Raw genomic sequence first — 17,633 nt, forward strand, 5'->3', positions numbered from 1 at the left:
AATATAGTCACCATCTCCATGTTAAAATGTAATTTAGTCTATCTTACAAATACTTAGCAATATATGAAAATTAATAGATGTTTGTGGGCTGAAACTACCAGGACAAATTTTTACACATATATTTGGACGATTATTGTCCCATTGAAATGATATTTGATATTCTATATATTCGGAACGAATGGGGCAAGGATCAATTTAAGTTTGTGGGCAATACATATAGATGGATTGCAGAATTTATATCCAAGGACCCTTGGTTCAATTCATACACACTCCCACGGCAAGTCATAGTTTTTATTAATAGACTAAGAACAGGACATGTGCGTACACTAGCACATTTAGCAAAAATAAATATTAGAACTCAAGAAAATTGTAAATGTGGCAATAATAATACTGATGCGCAACATTTATTCCTAGAATGTCCAATTTTTTCAAACCAACAAATCACACTCTACAAAGGTATACAACGTTTGAAAATACCATTTCCCATATCACTGTCATCCATTCTAACAGATTTATCCAATTCACTAATAAGGATTCTATATGCATATGCTCGAAAATGTAGGCTCGAAATATCAAATAATTTTTATATATGCATATATAAAGAAAAAAAAAGGAACAGAAAAAGGTTAAAAAGTGAATTATTCATAATAATCGTTTACAAGAAAAATATTAAAACAAATACAAAACAGTAACAATGTCCAAAGGCGACAAGATAAGTTAAAAGAAGAAGAAGAAATTCTATATATTCAAAAGTGGGAGATTCGATAGAATATTTTCAAGCGAAAATCCTCAAATGCAGTACTCTAATAGATATATTTAATAAGTCTACCGAAATATGAAGGTAACACTCAAAAAGAACCCCCAAAAACTAGCTCTTTTGAAAACACTGTTTGTCTAGCTACGAATTTCACATTGTAAATTGTCTTTTATATTTATAAAAATAGAGATAAACTAAAACCAAGGAATAGGAAAAATACTGCCAAGTCCTGTATTTTTATTGATTTGAGACACATTTGTGAAAAAACAAAAAAAGCAGCAGGAAAAAACTAAGTTTTTCCCTAAGAAAAAGCCATCCTTTCCCAACCACTCCCAACTCTACATATATGTATATCATATCTAACTTCTAACTGCTATTTTCTACCACATAAAGGTATTCATGGAAATATACAGTTACTAGACATTACAAAAACATTTTACATACACGAGAATCATAAGTGTTGAATGCACTCTGAAAGTAAATACAAAAAAAAACAAAAAAAAAACATATTACTAACTGTTAATACATACTTGTAATTTCATAAAAAAGAGGTGAAACTAAAAAAAAAAAACATACCATACATGTATCAATTCATTCTTACTTCACTACATTATTATTTTGCACATAAATGACCGCAAATTTACCCAAGGAAGATAAGCATTTCTATAATATTATTACACTGAGTTTCAACTACAGATATTTGAGGATATGCTTTTGCATGATTAAAAAGTCCAGAAACTTTCCTCTTTACTTATCTTTCTTTTCATTCACATGACTTAATTTGCCTGTGGTAATAACTGATATGGCTTCTCAAACTCTGTTTATTTTTGCATATTTTCCCACACATATTACATGCGAACGGGCCCTGGTCTTGACCATGAATATTTTTCACGTGGAGTTTCAGTGATGCCTTGTGGGAGAACGAGCGACCACATATAGTACAGAACTGACGTGAACCTGTCAGAAAGGAAAGAATATTAGTTACTTGCAACAGAAAAACAAAAATATTATGTAAGGTACAAAAAAAAGTCAACCAAGGCCACAATGTATATGCATTTCACTGTCTTGCTTACTTCACCTTCAGTTTAATCACAATGAAGATGATTAATGGAGACAAATACAATGCAGCACCCACAACTCAAACTCAGAACCTTACTTAGCAAAATCGTGGGTTGAGCACTGATGAGGTTGGCCACCGAAGTGGTATTATCACTATATGTTACTTCATCATAATACAAACAGTAATAATAATCTAATGTCTCGAAGGAAATATGAATTTCAATTTCAAGTAAAAGTTATCAAAGTAAAAATATGTACAGTAACAAGGATTATTTTTGTAGCTAATCAGTGGTGATTTATTCATTCTAGTTTTTGGACTTTTAACCACTGTTATTTTTTAAGATAGATTTACCTACGTTTCGGAGGCTGAATCTGCCTCCGAAACGTAGGTAAATCTCTTTTAAAAAATAACAGTAGTTCAAAATCCAAAAACTAGAATGAGTAACAAGGACAGTTATACGTAAAGTCATTTAGATTTCAATGAACTGCAGTGATCCAATTGGGAGGGCATGCCATTTATGAGAGAGAGAGAGAGACCCAGGTTCGAAGATCTAAGGCTGGGGTTCCCAAATTTTTTTCGTTTCATGGTGCCCTTGGTGTTTCCAGATTTTCACACGGTGCCCAAGTCAGAATGTAGGCCTATCTAACACTTGCAATGCTCAGTTAGTGTGGTTAGGTTGCTTACCTTTGTTACCTTTAAGTTAAAAAATAAACATATATTTCAAATTCAGAAACATTTTATGAAGAAGTACGTACTAATTAAGCACATATTTGGAACAATGATATCACATCTAACTAGTAAGTGTCATTTCAGTGAAAATATTGGAACATTTCATAGCGCCCCAGGATGCCACGGAGCACACTTTGGGAACCACTAATCTAAGGTGTGTGCAGTTTGTGATCAGTCAATTCAGTATGAACCCTCCTCCACATCACCCTGTGTGCCTCCATGGCATGGTGCTATGAGCTCAGGGAACTTTGTCTACATTTTATCTTTAGATTACAACATTTAATATTACTGACACTAATCAGGAGGAATCAGTGCTCATATTTATGAATATTTCCATTAATACACTTGGAGAGAGTATGGAAAAAAGTAAATTTAAGCAAAATAAATTACAATCCGTTTGATTCAATAAAACTGAATCATAAGGCTGTACTAGTCGTATGTTTAAAGCTTTAAATTGTGTACATGAGCATACTTTGATCCAATCTTCATGTTTGTCTTTTCAATATGCAATTTGGAATTTGCCTTTTTAAATAAATAGTAGGTTGAAGGAGAAAAGTTAATTAATTGAAGGGCTCAGGTGTAAAACATGTTAAGTGACATTTTTGTCATTATTGAGTTTATTAAGTAGAAAGGTCATTAGAAGCTATACTGTAGATAAGTTGTTTTCATGTTGTGTTTACCAATTTCAAAAGGGTTCAATAAGTTCAATGCAAAATTGCATGACATGGCAATTACACATAAAAGTTGAAGGATGGCTCTTTTTACTTTGTAACTCAATAATCCCCAAAATGTCACTTGCCATGTTTTACTCCCGAGTCCTTCAAATGAATAATCCGTCAGTTTGAAAAGAGAAGTTCCTAAAATATAACTTAGCAAACTTTCAAACACACCAGGAAAAGTTGCTACATTTATCAAGTGTTCCAATCAATGGTCCCCACAATGTTTTCTCTTTGTGGTACTGAAATTTTGCATAACCCTGGAAATTCAACAGGTGTCGCTTATATGTAAAAATCAAATTTATGACACAAATTACTCTGTGTTTAATTATTTCTTGAGGTAAAAAATATTACTCTGATAAATACAATCTATGATGCTGATCAACTATATTATCACAATTTGAACTGTAAATTCTTCCATTGTTTATGGAAAGACAATGAACTTAAAAGCTGGTATCAACGATCACAGTTAGTTCTTTAATGTTGTCAATGTGTTCGAGAAGCAGTCGAGGTCCCTGTAGCATATCAATTTCCACAATAATAGGTCACGTATTGTGAAAATAATCTGCAGTGAAGGTACCACGTAAGAGTTAAATGTCACCATAATTTCTGTAGATTTTTTATATTCCTCTTTTCTGTTGCATGGAAATAGGTCAAACATAATTAAGGATTTACTTCTTATCTTCCATACTGAGATCTTACTGAAATTACAGTTGAGCAGTTTTCCGATCACAGTGTGCTGTGTGTTTTAACTACAATCTACGATCACAGTGTGCTGTGTGTTTTAACTACAATCTATTAAAAAAAAAAAAAAAAAAAAAAAAAAAAGTCTCAGGGGATTTTAATCAGTGAAACATCACAGAGAAAGTACATCAATAAGAAAAATTAAAACTATATTCCAGGGTGTGCAGTGACATTTGGGGTCAGGCAAATTACTATATATGATACCATTTCACACAAATATGTAATAATAATTATTATAGCTATCATTGTGATAATAATACATATGCAACTTCAAACCTGCAATAGAAAGTAGCCCATTAAGATTGGCTGGTGGGTATTCCTGTTGGATAATGCAATAATTGGTCTCTTTGAGGTTAAATATTTCTCTTTTTACATTGTAGGAATTTAATTTTCTTTCTCCACTGCAAATAGCAGTGCTTCATGTGTTTGCAACCATGTTCGTGTCAGATGTTGCAAGATTGAAGCATAACACTTGAAAACAAAAGGAAAAAAATGTAAGCAAAAGTCAGACTAAGACCACAGTTTTACCCCTGATCTTTCCTTCCCTACTACAGTGTGACATACTCTAAGTTCCTGTCACCAGAACTAAATAACCCGTATTCATGAATATGTGTATGGCTATTCGTGTCCAAAAAAGAATAGCACAATCTTCTACATGCCACATTGTGAAATGTAACGGATTCAAACGTTTTGAAAGACTTCCACCACTCATTCTGTGCGAATTATACAATAGAGCTTGCAACTTTTGCAGACCCAGACATCCACAGCCGGAAAGTGATATCTTGGTCGTGTTTTGGCTGACCAGAGACCTGTGTCAACTTAGCAGGTGAAATGTGGGAAAAACAACAAAAGTCCATGAGGGGTAGGCATAAGTTAATTTCCTGTCCATTGTGAGGTGTTGTGGAGAGCAAGGTTGCACCACTAGCTAACTAGTGGGCATGATGTGTTTCACCGCATAATCGTTGCACCCTTTTATATATATATAATTAAATAAATATTAAAAAAAAAAATCATCACACTACCATTGCATTGACACATCAGATAATGAAACCAATGAAAAGGAGTGCAGAACTTCGGATTGTGTGTGGTAGGAGTACAAAACCCAAGCTTCACACCAGTTCTAAGTATATTTCTCAACAAGTACAACAAAGACTAATCCTTAAAGTGGCCAACAAATCAATAATCAATAAAAGCTAATTGATTCAAAGTTAATTTATTCAAGAAATGTTTCACAGGTCTACAATTTCCTCAAATTCTATCCTTATTTTTAGAAACTTTAAAATTATAAACACACAATTCCACGTTCATGCATAACTCTTTAGCAAGAGGTAAAATAAAATATAACATTGCAGAAAGGCAAATGTGCTGAACATTCAATAAGTGATCATATTTACATATATTTATGTATCATAATAACAAAAGCTATGTATACATTCATAATACCTATAAATTTCAAGCCAACTCAGTTCTCCAACACCATAAAATTACACTATAAATGTTACTCACTATGAATTCTATTTAATGTTATGAATGTTATTCAATATGATGTTAGTTGCAAAATCATTGCAATATGATTGGTAAGTCAATAAAAATATATGTGAACCATACACAGGACATTGATTACCATATGAATCTACAATCAGCAATGCCAGTTGACACAAATCCATTTACTATGTGGCACTCAATGTCTTGTTCGTAGTAGTATATATACGTATGTAGTATAGTAGTATAGTATGTACATATAGTATAATAGGTCTATGAATAGCTTTCTTTAATGTTGAAGGGATATCTTTGGAGACACATACCTTGCAAATTGTATAACTAATTGAAAATTAAAATACTTTACTCCACTAAACAATAAGAATTATAACACTAAAAAAAATCCATCACCCAAATACCAATAAATGATACAAAATAATGAAATTGGCTGAACTTGCAATTTTTTCTAAAAGGTGATATTTTGTCTGGCTACATTATCGATGTAACATTTCTGTTCTGAAAAGTTGTTTGTCCACACTGTATTATAACATCCCTTCACTCTCTCTCATTGTGTGTTAATGACCCACATGAGTGCATCTTCCTCGACAAAAGACCTAAGAAACTACACCAAGTTAACTCTTAACAATTTCCTGTATATTTTCATAATTCCAACACGAAAATAAGACAGACAACGTACATGTGATTCTTGTCCTTTATATGGAACAGGATCAAAAATGTCCAACAATTTATAGAGTACACCTTTAAGTACTCAGTCTTATTTTCTTAGAATGAATTTAGTTTATATATATAAACTGTAATCTGACATTGGTGTGCATCTATATTGGAGTGAGCCTATACCACTTTCAACCAATAACAATTCTAATGTTAGTATTGTTACAAATACTTCTGTCAATGTTGATACCAACACCTGAACATTATAGCTGTTTAAAATTGTTAAAACAGTTTACTATTAGATTGGAACTTTCATGTAACAATCCATCATAGATTTACCATAATAAAAACTTCAATTCATTTCTAACAGGGTTAGAATCACAAAATAGCTGTCAATTAACCACAAAATACACTTTATCCACACAGCACAAAATCAGGGAGTATCATGCATTTTGTGCACTCTGTGAGAACTTCGAAAAGTAGCTGCTTCAATTTACACTTAGTTAAAATGAAAGAAAATGGAGAACGTATGTTTCAGAATCTATTATGAAATAATACAATAAATCTTAATTTTAGCAGAGCATGTTACAATGCCTGGGGTCCCGAGTTTGTATCCCAGACTGGACATGGGTGTTCTTTGTTTATTAGTATCTAGTGATGTTTGTGTGTATCTTAATTTTATGTGCTTGGAAAATGTACCCGGGACCAGAATGAAAAGCTGCCACAAGAATAAAACCCATTTTGCAAGCTTATATATGCAACAGTGGGTATGTGAACTTTTACGAAGGATATTAAAATTCAAAATCTCTGCCTCAAGTAACTTTCATAAGCTATTTTGTATGAAACCAGTTCAGCAGTTGTGAGATACAGCACACAAGCAACTTAATTTTGCCTCTGATGGTAATACATGTGACACCTCAAACTCTGCCTGTTCTTATAAACCTTGCCACACACTGTGCATGGATGTGGGCCCTGGTCCTTCCCATGGATGTTCTGTACATGAACATACAGTGACGCCTTATGAGAGAATGTACGATCACACATGGAACATGCCAGCCTGTCTTTCGATGTATTTGAACCTGCTGGAGAGAACATGAATGTTAATCTTTGCAGACAATATATTTCATTCATTGCACAAGTAAACTAATCTGTTAATTCATGTAATACATATTTATTTGCAAAGCTGTTAGTTTTGCCAGGAATGAAGAAGATACCAAGCACAATGTTAATTTACAACAAATTGCAATACTGATAATAACAATAAGAACCAGAATACCGAGACACCATTAAAAGCTATAACGAACAAAATATAAAATAAGAAAAGTGAAAGAAGAGTAAAAACATTTGGAACTTGAATTATTCAGTACTCCATCAATATCAGGGATATTGGCAGGATGCGAATTAATGAAGAGGATGTCGGAGATTATCCACCTACAAACACACAACTCAAACATCATTGGTAATGGTAAAAGTAAATATAAACAACTTCACATTGTGAATTGTACAGTTTGCACTTAAAGTATCACATAATTATACCTGGAAAATTATTGATGAGCTGGTACACCAATATGCATATATTGGCCAACACCAATTATACTGTCTCAAATCTACTACATACATAACTACAGCCATTTATTAAACTTCATAATACATGGAGCCACAGTCACTTTGCTTACCCCCAGTATATGCAATCATTTAACACTTCGACTGTTTGTGGTAAGTATGTATGTGGCATCTCAGACTGTTCTTGTTTTTTAAAATCCTGCCACAGAGGCGACATGAATATGGGCCCTGATCCATTCCATGAATATTTTTTATGTGAAGATACACTGATTTCCTATGGCTAAATGAGTGGTTACAAATGGGACACACCACTTTGTCTCCATCTCTTCTAATAATCATTCTACTTGAACCTGTGATGAAGAAAACAACTGTTACTTGTCAGCTCAAAATATGTCAAATATACTGTTGTCATGTCTTGAATCTGCATAAGATATTCAATGTTCTGTACAATATAGGGAATTTATAATTGCCCTGTATTTTACAGAAGGGTCATTCCATGTCAAATCGTCCAGAATTTTGTGAAAATGTCACCCACCATCCCCGATTTTGATGAAATTCGGTATGGTTATAGAACTTTTGATGCTGATTACAAAAATGACAACTTTTTTAAAATTGGTCAAGGGGTTCAGAAGTTACGCGCTTTTTAAGATATCCATGTACGCCACATCCGGCTCCACTTTGAATGACACGCATTAGGTTACAAACGATCGTATCTTCCCTCGGGTTTGCCGTAGAAACTTCAAGTTTGTTTTCTTTTGTTCAGAATAGTATAAGCTTTCATTTAAATAACGTTTCAGATGAATGCATCAATAAACATGTATTTTTATATATAGTTTTATGTATTTTTTTTAGAAAAATAAATGACTAACTTCAAGAGCAAATTTCATGCAATGCCCCCCCTTCAATTTCCCCCCAATTTTATATGTAGGTAGCTCAGAGTGTGTACTAATGCCTGATTGAAAAATTGGGATGGGCGGTTCAGAGACAGGGTGATAAAAAAATCATTTGCATAAAATGACATTAAAAGTAAATCTTATTAAAAATGCTTATGTATTTAGCACAAAGCCTGAAGTACAATATATTTCAAGTTACAATATTCAAAATTTATGTTCACTAAGCATAGGCGTAACCTGGCGGGGGCAAAGAGAAGCACTTGCCCCCTCCAAAATTTATAAGTTAAATATATTTTGTGATCCTCCTGGCACTTGAGGAACAAACGAATAGAGATTAATAATTGTGATTTTTCAAATGTATTTATCAAATAATCCTGGACACTATTTTTATGCGATGGAAAACTTTGTGATTATCTCAACCCGAAGAAAGTTTCCAAGTGACCCATTAAGATAGTACCTAAAAATTGTACTCTATGCATTGACAAAATTTCATGTACTATAAATTGTGCCGTTCACATTTTAGATGGATATTTTGACCATTTCAAACACACTAAAGTATTTGACTTATCACTAAGTACATATGTCCATCCATTTGTGTTTTTAATGTCCACTGGACACAGCATACTTTTTGGCCAGTAGTGGGAAGTTGATGGACAAAGTGGATGCAAGAATTTAATAGCTGCATCGCCATTTTCACGTGGACTTTTGAAGCAATCCTACAAACAAGTTTGAGTCACGCACACACAAGCTACTACATAACTGTTCACTGTTGGAATTCGAAAGCCACTTCTTCACAAAAGTCAAAACATACAGTTATACAAAACATATCACATCAGCACTTATTATTTTGGCTCTGACTGTTAAACAACTAGTGTTTCGAAGTAACTAGTTACAAAGTTACAAGTACAGTTACTTTTTATTTAGGAATTCTAACTGTAACTAGCTACTTTTAAAAGTAAGTACCTGTAACGTTAACAATGGTAACAGAGTTACTTTTTGCAGTAGGGAAATAGCTTAATTGGACAATTCTGTTCCAGACTATAAAAATAAAATATGTACCTTCTCCGCATGCTACGTGAAAGGATTTACTTGGAATCGCTGGCAAGGAAGCTATACTTTGTTGCATGCTAAATTTAGAACATCCACGCTTTACTGTAATTCATTTCTAATTGTATGTGAAAACTCAATTGTTTTTGGTAGACTGCTGCGTTCGTTTGGAATGTTGTTGTCCAGCTAGGAAAAAGTCATTGTCGAGGGAGTGGATCTTTGGATATTGTTGAACTTGGAATGGAGGAGAAAGAAATAGGTGCAAGTGGAATCAATGACACCATATTCAAAATACCATAGTCAGCATACAAATGATTTTTTATTATAATCGTTCAAGCAAAGTTGACTGTGTTTTCCATCATTTATTAGCAGTAATAATGTAAATATATGAATACATATTATGTACTAGAAACATAAGTAAAACATGGAAGTCTTCTTGATTATTGATTTTGTGTAACGTTTACACAAATCAATGATCATTAACAGTACGTTACTGTTACAGTAACTGTAAAAGAAACTCAGTTACTTTCAAAGTACCAGTAACAATAACTGAGTAACTTTTTTAATGATTGTCTGTAACTCAGTTACTTGTAAAAAGTAACTTACGGAACCTGTAAGTTCAAATTAGTGTATACTTCCTGGTACTGTTGTAGTACTTTGCAATCACTGACACATTGTACTGTGGGTTGTTGTCATTTCACCCTAGATGATTACTAAGAAATTTATGCCTTGAATACTATTTCTACATAATTGCCGTACTTGTTGCTTTATACTATAGAAGTCTTTACAAGTATTTTTACTGTTCCCACCATCCCGTCAGAAGAATATTTTCTGTGGTATGTGGCGAAAAAGCTCCATTTGAAAAAACTTCAATCAGCACAAATGTGTAGTATTAATTCTTACTTCAAATTACGTATCCCCATGAAGAGTAGCCAAAAAAGAACTTCCATATTGAGATAAAATGCACAAAAAGAATGTTCTCGAAGATAAATTTGCTAAACTTGGGAATGTTAATAATAATTATATATATCATATATAAAATTTTAAAAAATGAAGACTGTTGAAACTAACTTAGATACAGTGGAACCTCAATTTTACGTTATCCAGGAGACCAAGCTGAAAAAAAACTTAATACGCTGGAAAATATAGAATCTTGGAAAATTTCTAACCAGACCATTAAGATTGAATGCAAAATGAAGGAAAATGTAAAATCGAGGAACTTAAATCGGGGTTCCACTGTAATTATTACTTGCAAATTTTAAATTAATCTATAAATTTTGGAGGGGGTAAGTGCTTCTCTTTGCCCCCGCCAGGTTACGCCTATGCTTAGTGAACATAAATTTTGAATATTGTAACTTGAAATATATTGTACTTCAGGCTTTGTGCTAAATACATAAGCATTTTTAATAAGATTTACTTTTAATGTCATTTTATGCAAATGATTTTTTTATCACCCTGTCTCTGAACCGCCCATCCCAATTTTTTCATCAGGCATTAGTACACACTCTGAGCTACCTACATATAAAATTGGGGGGAAATTGAAGGGGGGGGCATTGCATGAAATTTGCTCTTGAAGTTAGTCATTTATTTTTCTAAAAAAATACATAAAACTATATATAAAAATACATGTTTATTGATGCATTCATCTGAAACGTTATTTAAATGAAAGCTTATACTATTCTGAACAAGAGAAAACAAACTTGAAGTTTCTACGGCAAACCCGAGGGAAGATCTGATCGTTTATAACCTAATGCGTGTCATTCAAAGTGGAGCCGGATGTGGCGTACACGGATATCTTAAAAAGCACGTAACTTCTGAACCCCTTGACCAATTTTAAAAAAGTTGTCATTTTTGTAATCAGCATCAAAAGTTCTATAAGCATACCGAATTTCATCAAAATCGGGGATGGTGGGTGACATGGCCTGGATGAATTGACGTGGAATGACCCAGAAACACAATTGACTTACTATTCAGGGTTATTCAAAAGTACGTTTACTCTTTCATAATCCCAAAGCTGTTTAATAGTATGCAGTACAGTAACATACTATATATGAAAAGGAAGGAAAAAATCTCACTGTAATTCATTTCATTTCATTAGAGTATAAATAGTGAAGCAGGTGGAAAAAAGCATTTTGTGTAATGGAATTGCATAAGACAAATTACATCACTGTGGTGTAAAGGAAGTTTCGGACATGTCTCCAGAAGCCTACACCAAACCAACTAGGGTCGGTGACCATCAAAAGGAACTGTGAGAGTTCTCCTTTCCATTCATAACCCCTTAGGTACACAGACCTACCAGGGCACGGGAACATTTCTCAGTCATTTTAAATGTAAGCAAATTACACTAGCATCACAATTTATCAAAGAATTTCCTAAATATTTACTGTACATAGAAAATGTTCTAACAATTAAATATATGAGTATAAAACAAAATTTATTACATAAGAATCATCACAACTTAACAGTAACTCATTTTCTATATCTCGTCAGATAAACATGCTCGACTTGTAGATACCATGTCTAAAGAATGGCACAACAGTAAAGAAAGTCCGAAAATAGAAACCGGTTGATACACACATCAAACAAAAGGTAGAAGACTAGTTCAACGTCTTGCCTGATTTGAAGCACATAGTACCAAAAACGTTTGGCAGACAGCAGCCCAAAGCAGACCCTGCAGTAAACTTGTGGGACATGTTATACCCTCTTCGTTCTTATTTCTGGCTTGAATTACTCTACACTTTTCAATTGGGCTGTACAACACCCCTCTGAAACACAGAGAAAGGATGACTATTTACCTGCGTAACTGGGCCCTCCGAGGTTCATAGTATTAAGGTAGGTAATTATATATATAATAGAAGACAGTTTATTAACAATCTTAATTACTTGCATTTTAACATCAGAAATGAAACACATAAACTGTCACCAAAAATATTATAATAATTTTCATAAAGATACTGATCCATTTTATAATTAACAATAACAATCAATTAGCATTCATAATGGCATTATTCCAATACAACAAGTGACTCTCTCTGGTGTTAATTCATTCATTGGGTTGAATTAATAACCCTGATTTGTCTCTTTCAATATAATGGGAATTATCTATTATTAATTCTGAAATTGTGTCTGTATATATTGTCTGATATTACTGTCCTTCAGATGGAGCTCATCGAGAAAAATAATTACAAGTACTATTCTACTAAACAAATAAACCAACTAAAAAATAGTGTTAAACAATGAACTACTAAACATAAATCAAACCGTCACCACTACGTGCAGTCAAATCCCAACCCTTGTTGAACTCGGCTGTCACATTGGGTGTCCACTTAAGCATGAAGCAAGGTGTATGGCAGCTGGAAGAAGCAAGGTGTATGGCAGCTGGAAGTGAAGTGAATGATTCACAATACTTTACACTCTGACCTGTGTGGGTGGGTGGTGTAAGAACACAACTGCGCCATCTATCGGCATTTATAGAAATTAAACCTCTTGCAAAGAGCCAGAGAGATCGCAATTCTTCACATGGTGAAAATGTCCTCCGATGGTTGACAGCATTTAGCGTTGAACATATGGCATTGTGAAAATGTGAAGGTAAAGTTTCCTGGGCTTATAGCAGGATGGGATATAACACATTCTGAATCTCGGCCATTTTGGAAGTGATGTGATCAGCACCATGTTCCAGCCATCCTTTACCCCTTTGTACCCATTGATTTGAGCTGGGTGAGCTCCAGACCGCTTTATGTGGGGATGAGGCTGGAAAAATTCCGACCTTAGAATCGAACCCTGGGAATCGAACCTGGGTCTCGCACATGGATGCCCTACCAAGTAGATCACCACAAAGATCTTTTGGAATTGTGTATAGGAGAGGCAAAGGATGTACATCATCATGCAGTCAACAGCACTCTTCTGCATCTTTTAAAGCTAATTATGAGGATGAGTTACGATTAGATGAAATGCACGATAAAAAAAGACACAATCGAACAGCCACATTGTGACCAGGACTCAAACACCTAAACTTCCAAGGAGAGAGCAAGAACAAACACTGAATGTGTTCAATATATAGTAATGAGTGCATAAAAATCCACACACTAGAAATATGTTAATTGTTCCATTAAACACACACACACACAATTAGTTCACACTTGTTATACACCACATGAGGGCTGCCAACATAAATTTTTGAGTAAAATTCTTCAAAACATTACAATGAAATTAACATATGCAACAAATTCTTCAAAACATTACAATGAAATTAACATTTGCAACTTCACACGGAAGATGAGCAAGCACATGGCATTTACACAGCATGTCCCATAATTTTCCGGACTATCATTACAATTGCAAAATAATAATATTATTGTAATTGGTGACTTTAATCTACCACAGATTGTAGACTCTAGCTATAACCTGCAGGCCAGTGGACTTTGTTACAGAAACGTAGATATTTCTTTTTTGAATCTTTATAATTCACATTCTATTAACAATATATAAAAAAAAAACACAACAGTAGAAGACTTGATTTGATACTAAGTGGGCACATTATAAGCAATTTTATCCATAAATTGTTCCACCCATATTACATGGAAATCATTTTAAAAAAATCAAAACTCTGGTAGAACGAACACTAACATTTATAATGTACAATGAAGAAGTTTAAATTGGTACAATAATCAAGTATCGGTATTGATCAGCCTTCTTAAATTTTTCAAATAGTGTAAAAAATGTAAGATGTATAATAAATAAGAAATAAAATTGATAAATTTTAAAAATATAAATGTAATGTAATGCTAGTTAAAAATGATCCAACAAGACACTCAAAAGCTATTGAATTTAAGAGCCCCTTGTCCTGTTTGCATATCAATAAAACTAAAGAAAATTTTGGGTTGTTAGATGATCTTTATTGCAATAAATTACAATGTGGTACACAGGTTATGAATTACAATAAATATCTGAAATCAAGTAGTGGTACAGAGATTTTTATTAAACACAGAAACAATTACATACTAATGTTATTAATAAACCTAACACTATGGCAATATTACATTACAGTAGCTGTACAAAGTAATTTATCCAGACACCCCAAGTTATCTGCCAAATTTTCTACAAAACCCCAAAATGGAAAATTCTAGATAAACCTATGTGTACAGATATGCAAAATAAATTTTATAATTAACACAGGATAAGCATAAGTACTAGATTTTGTTTTTAATACTGCCTTTACAGGTTAACCAAAAACTTCATATATATTTACTGCTTTATCAATTCCTTGTGATATGTATAAATGTGATATCTCAAGCTGTTCCGATTTTTAAACAGTTTATTGCAAAATGAGCACAGATGTGGTCCCTTATCTCCACCATGGATGTTTCGTATGTGAGTATACACTGACGTCTTATGAGAAAAGGAGAGATTGCATATGGGACACATATGGTTGCTTCCGATGTGCCTACCTTTCAACATGCTTGAACCTGTTCATGAGAAACAAATAGTATGCATTAGAAAAAGTTGAAAAACCGAGGTATGTTTTCACTACAGTATTTCAAATGATAGATACTACAGATAATTAAAAAAAAAATATTATAAAAACAGTGATCTGTTATGAATCTTACCTTCCATCAGGCTGTGAAAGATTTAATACATTATTTGAAAAAAGCAAAATGTGATCGCTTACTTCTCAGTAAATAGTGAAAAGTGCTAAATGTTATTGTCTATGTATTAATTCCATGGATACATTAAGGAGGAGGGTGGTTGGAGGGAGGGAAGAGCCTCCACCCTGAGGGCAACTAAAATTAACAATGTATTTGTCTGATTTAATTTGTTATTTAGTGTTGCTTTCCTGCCACTTTTGGCTAATCGCGAGAATGGGGAGAAGTGAAGATATGATGAAATTGATGAAGGGACACTCAATCATCCATGCCCAGGATGGGATTTAAATCTGGGACCCCTGCGTCAAACAATGTATTTCTCTCTTTTGTATTTCACATCCCTTTCTTGCCACTTTTGAACAGTCCTGTCAAACATGAATGACAATTAGGAAGAAATTGATAAAGCAACATTCTCAATGTAACACTGACACCAAGACCTACAATCATCTCAAACCAACAATAAGTCGATAATTAACATTCAATGAACCTAGCAGGTAAAAACTAAAGAAAATATTAATCCTTTACAAGAAGGTCGTTAATCCAACAGCTTAATTCAGAACCATTCAATATATTCAGCTACTCTTTGCTTATGTGCCTTTACCTTAGATATTCTACACTGTTACTTGATAATCATAAGAATAAAAAAATTAAAAAAAGTTATTTCTAGGTGTGTTATTTCCACCCACAAATAGGATGATGAACAATGAAAATATATACCATTGTTCATTAAACTCTTATAACCAACAATGAAGTAAATAATTATTGTAATAAAGTAAGTTTTATTGCATAATGATCAAAAGCTACTTTTGTGTATAATACAAGTATCTGGAAAAACAACTATAGTATATACACAATCTGTTACGAACATAATGAAAAATACACAGAGTCTGCAAGCATTTTCATTGACTGTTACAACACCATATTGGGCAGTGTACACATTTTATTTAGAGGAAAATACAGTATTCTAATAACTTCATGTTAAAAATTAATCAATATGGTATTTTTAAATAGAAATTTAAGTTGTAAACATACTAGTGCTGTTTTTGCACATAAAATGCATAATTCAACTTTTTATGTAGTCATGCACCATTGTTAATTAGTAGCTGTATTTTAACATCTTTCAACATCAATGTACCTAGGTAATAACCAGTAAATAACAAAATGGCACCTAATACACATACAAAAAACAAGCAAATTGGCTAATACAAACATTTTTCACAATTCTTTCACTGAATTTTCAAAAAACATCCATTGTATGCATTAATGTCGATTCCTATGATATGCATAAACATGGTATTTCAAACTGTGCATATTTTTGTACATTTTGTCACACAGGTGACAAGCGTATGGGCCTCTCTCTTCTCCATGAGTGTTCTTCATGTGTCGATTTAGGGATGCCTTACATGAGAATGTATTACCGCACTCCATACAAGTGTTTTTTTCGTTATTTTGTTCAGTGTGAAACACTTGGTAGCCTGTCAATAAAAGAATAAGGGGCACTGTTAGTATCCTATATTACTCACAAGAAGAAATGCTACATCTACAATCATGCAATATAAATATCCAAATTTTATGCTAACTTTACCTTATTGTGAAAAATATAAGGCAGATAACAAAATCAAAATGAATAAAGTAATTATGAAGCAGTCAGCAACCATTCTACATGCAATAAATAGGAAAAATTGTGGCTCAGCCTCCACTACAAATATAAGGATAAATAAAAAGGTAAAGGTACATCTGTGCATATGCACACGCGCCATGAAGACATATGGGGTGATGTGGAGGTATAGAGCTCCACATATTCTTCATGTCGACTAGTTGGGATGATGTGATCAGCATCCTGCACAGCCACCTCTACCGCCCTTCCAGGGTTGCCCCCAGGTACCCATTTATACAAGGCTGGGTGCACCTCAGAAACAGGGAAATGACTGTGATAATTCCTGATCCAGATTACCTGTCCCGGGATTCAAACCCAGGTCTTCCTATGGTAGCCAGATACCACAACTTGTTTCTTTTGCTATATTTAATCTTTCCTGTAATGTTTACATTCAAATATGCTCATGTGTCCTGCCCATATAGACAGACAGCTCACATTACATTAAAGATCTACAGAATTCCATACACATTTAAGTATGTGGCTTTCCTATACAGCAGGTCCAAAGGGGGGGGGGGGGAGTACAATTCATTGTCCTTCCTGAATCCTAGCAAGTACAAAGACAACTCACATTCCCTAACAATTTTCATTCATTGGTTGATTTCCCTGACCTTCCAACAATTTCCAGTGGTAACCCTGTTATAGCAAATTAAGGTAAAGAAAATTGCTGAAGTGTA

General features: G+C 33.5%; 1 protein-coding gene across 11 annotated transcripts in view; it reads right to left on the minus strand.

Moving 5' to 3' along the window:
- LOC145987728 (uncharacterized) overlaps nt 1–17,633 on the minus strand; it is a 319,042-nt gene that overhangs the window by 89,330 nt on the left and 212,079 nt on the right. The window contains exon 6 of one of the 11 annotated variants that reach the window (XM_083122376.1): nt 5,396–7,239. The exons of 9 other annotated variants lie outside the window; for them this stretch is intronic. In XM_083122376.1, coding sequence (XP_082978502.1) covers nt 7,040–7,239 — 200 coding nt within the window. In that variant the 3' untranslated portion in view covers nt 5,396–7,039. Of the gene's footprint in view, nt 1–5,395; nt 7,240–14,889; nt 15,126–17,633 lie in introns of those variants that run through there. One more of the 11 variants, XM_083122361.1, reaches the window with a different exon arrangement.

The sequence above is a fragment of the Lepisma saccharinum genome, chromosome 5 (genome assembly GCF_977018435.1).
Source record: "Lepisma saccharinum chromosome 5, izLepSacc3.1, whole genome shotgun sequence".
Taxonomy (NCBI): Eukaryota; Metazoa; Arthropoda; class Insecta; order Zygentoma; family Lepismatidae; genus Lepisma; species Lepisma saccharinum.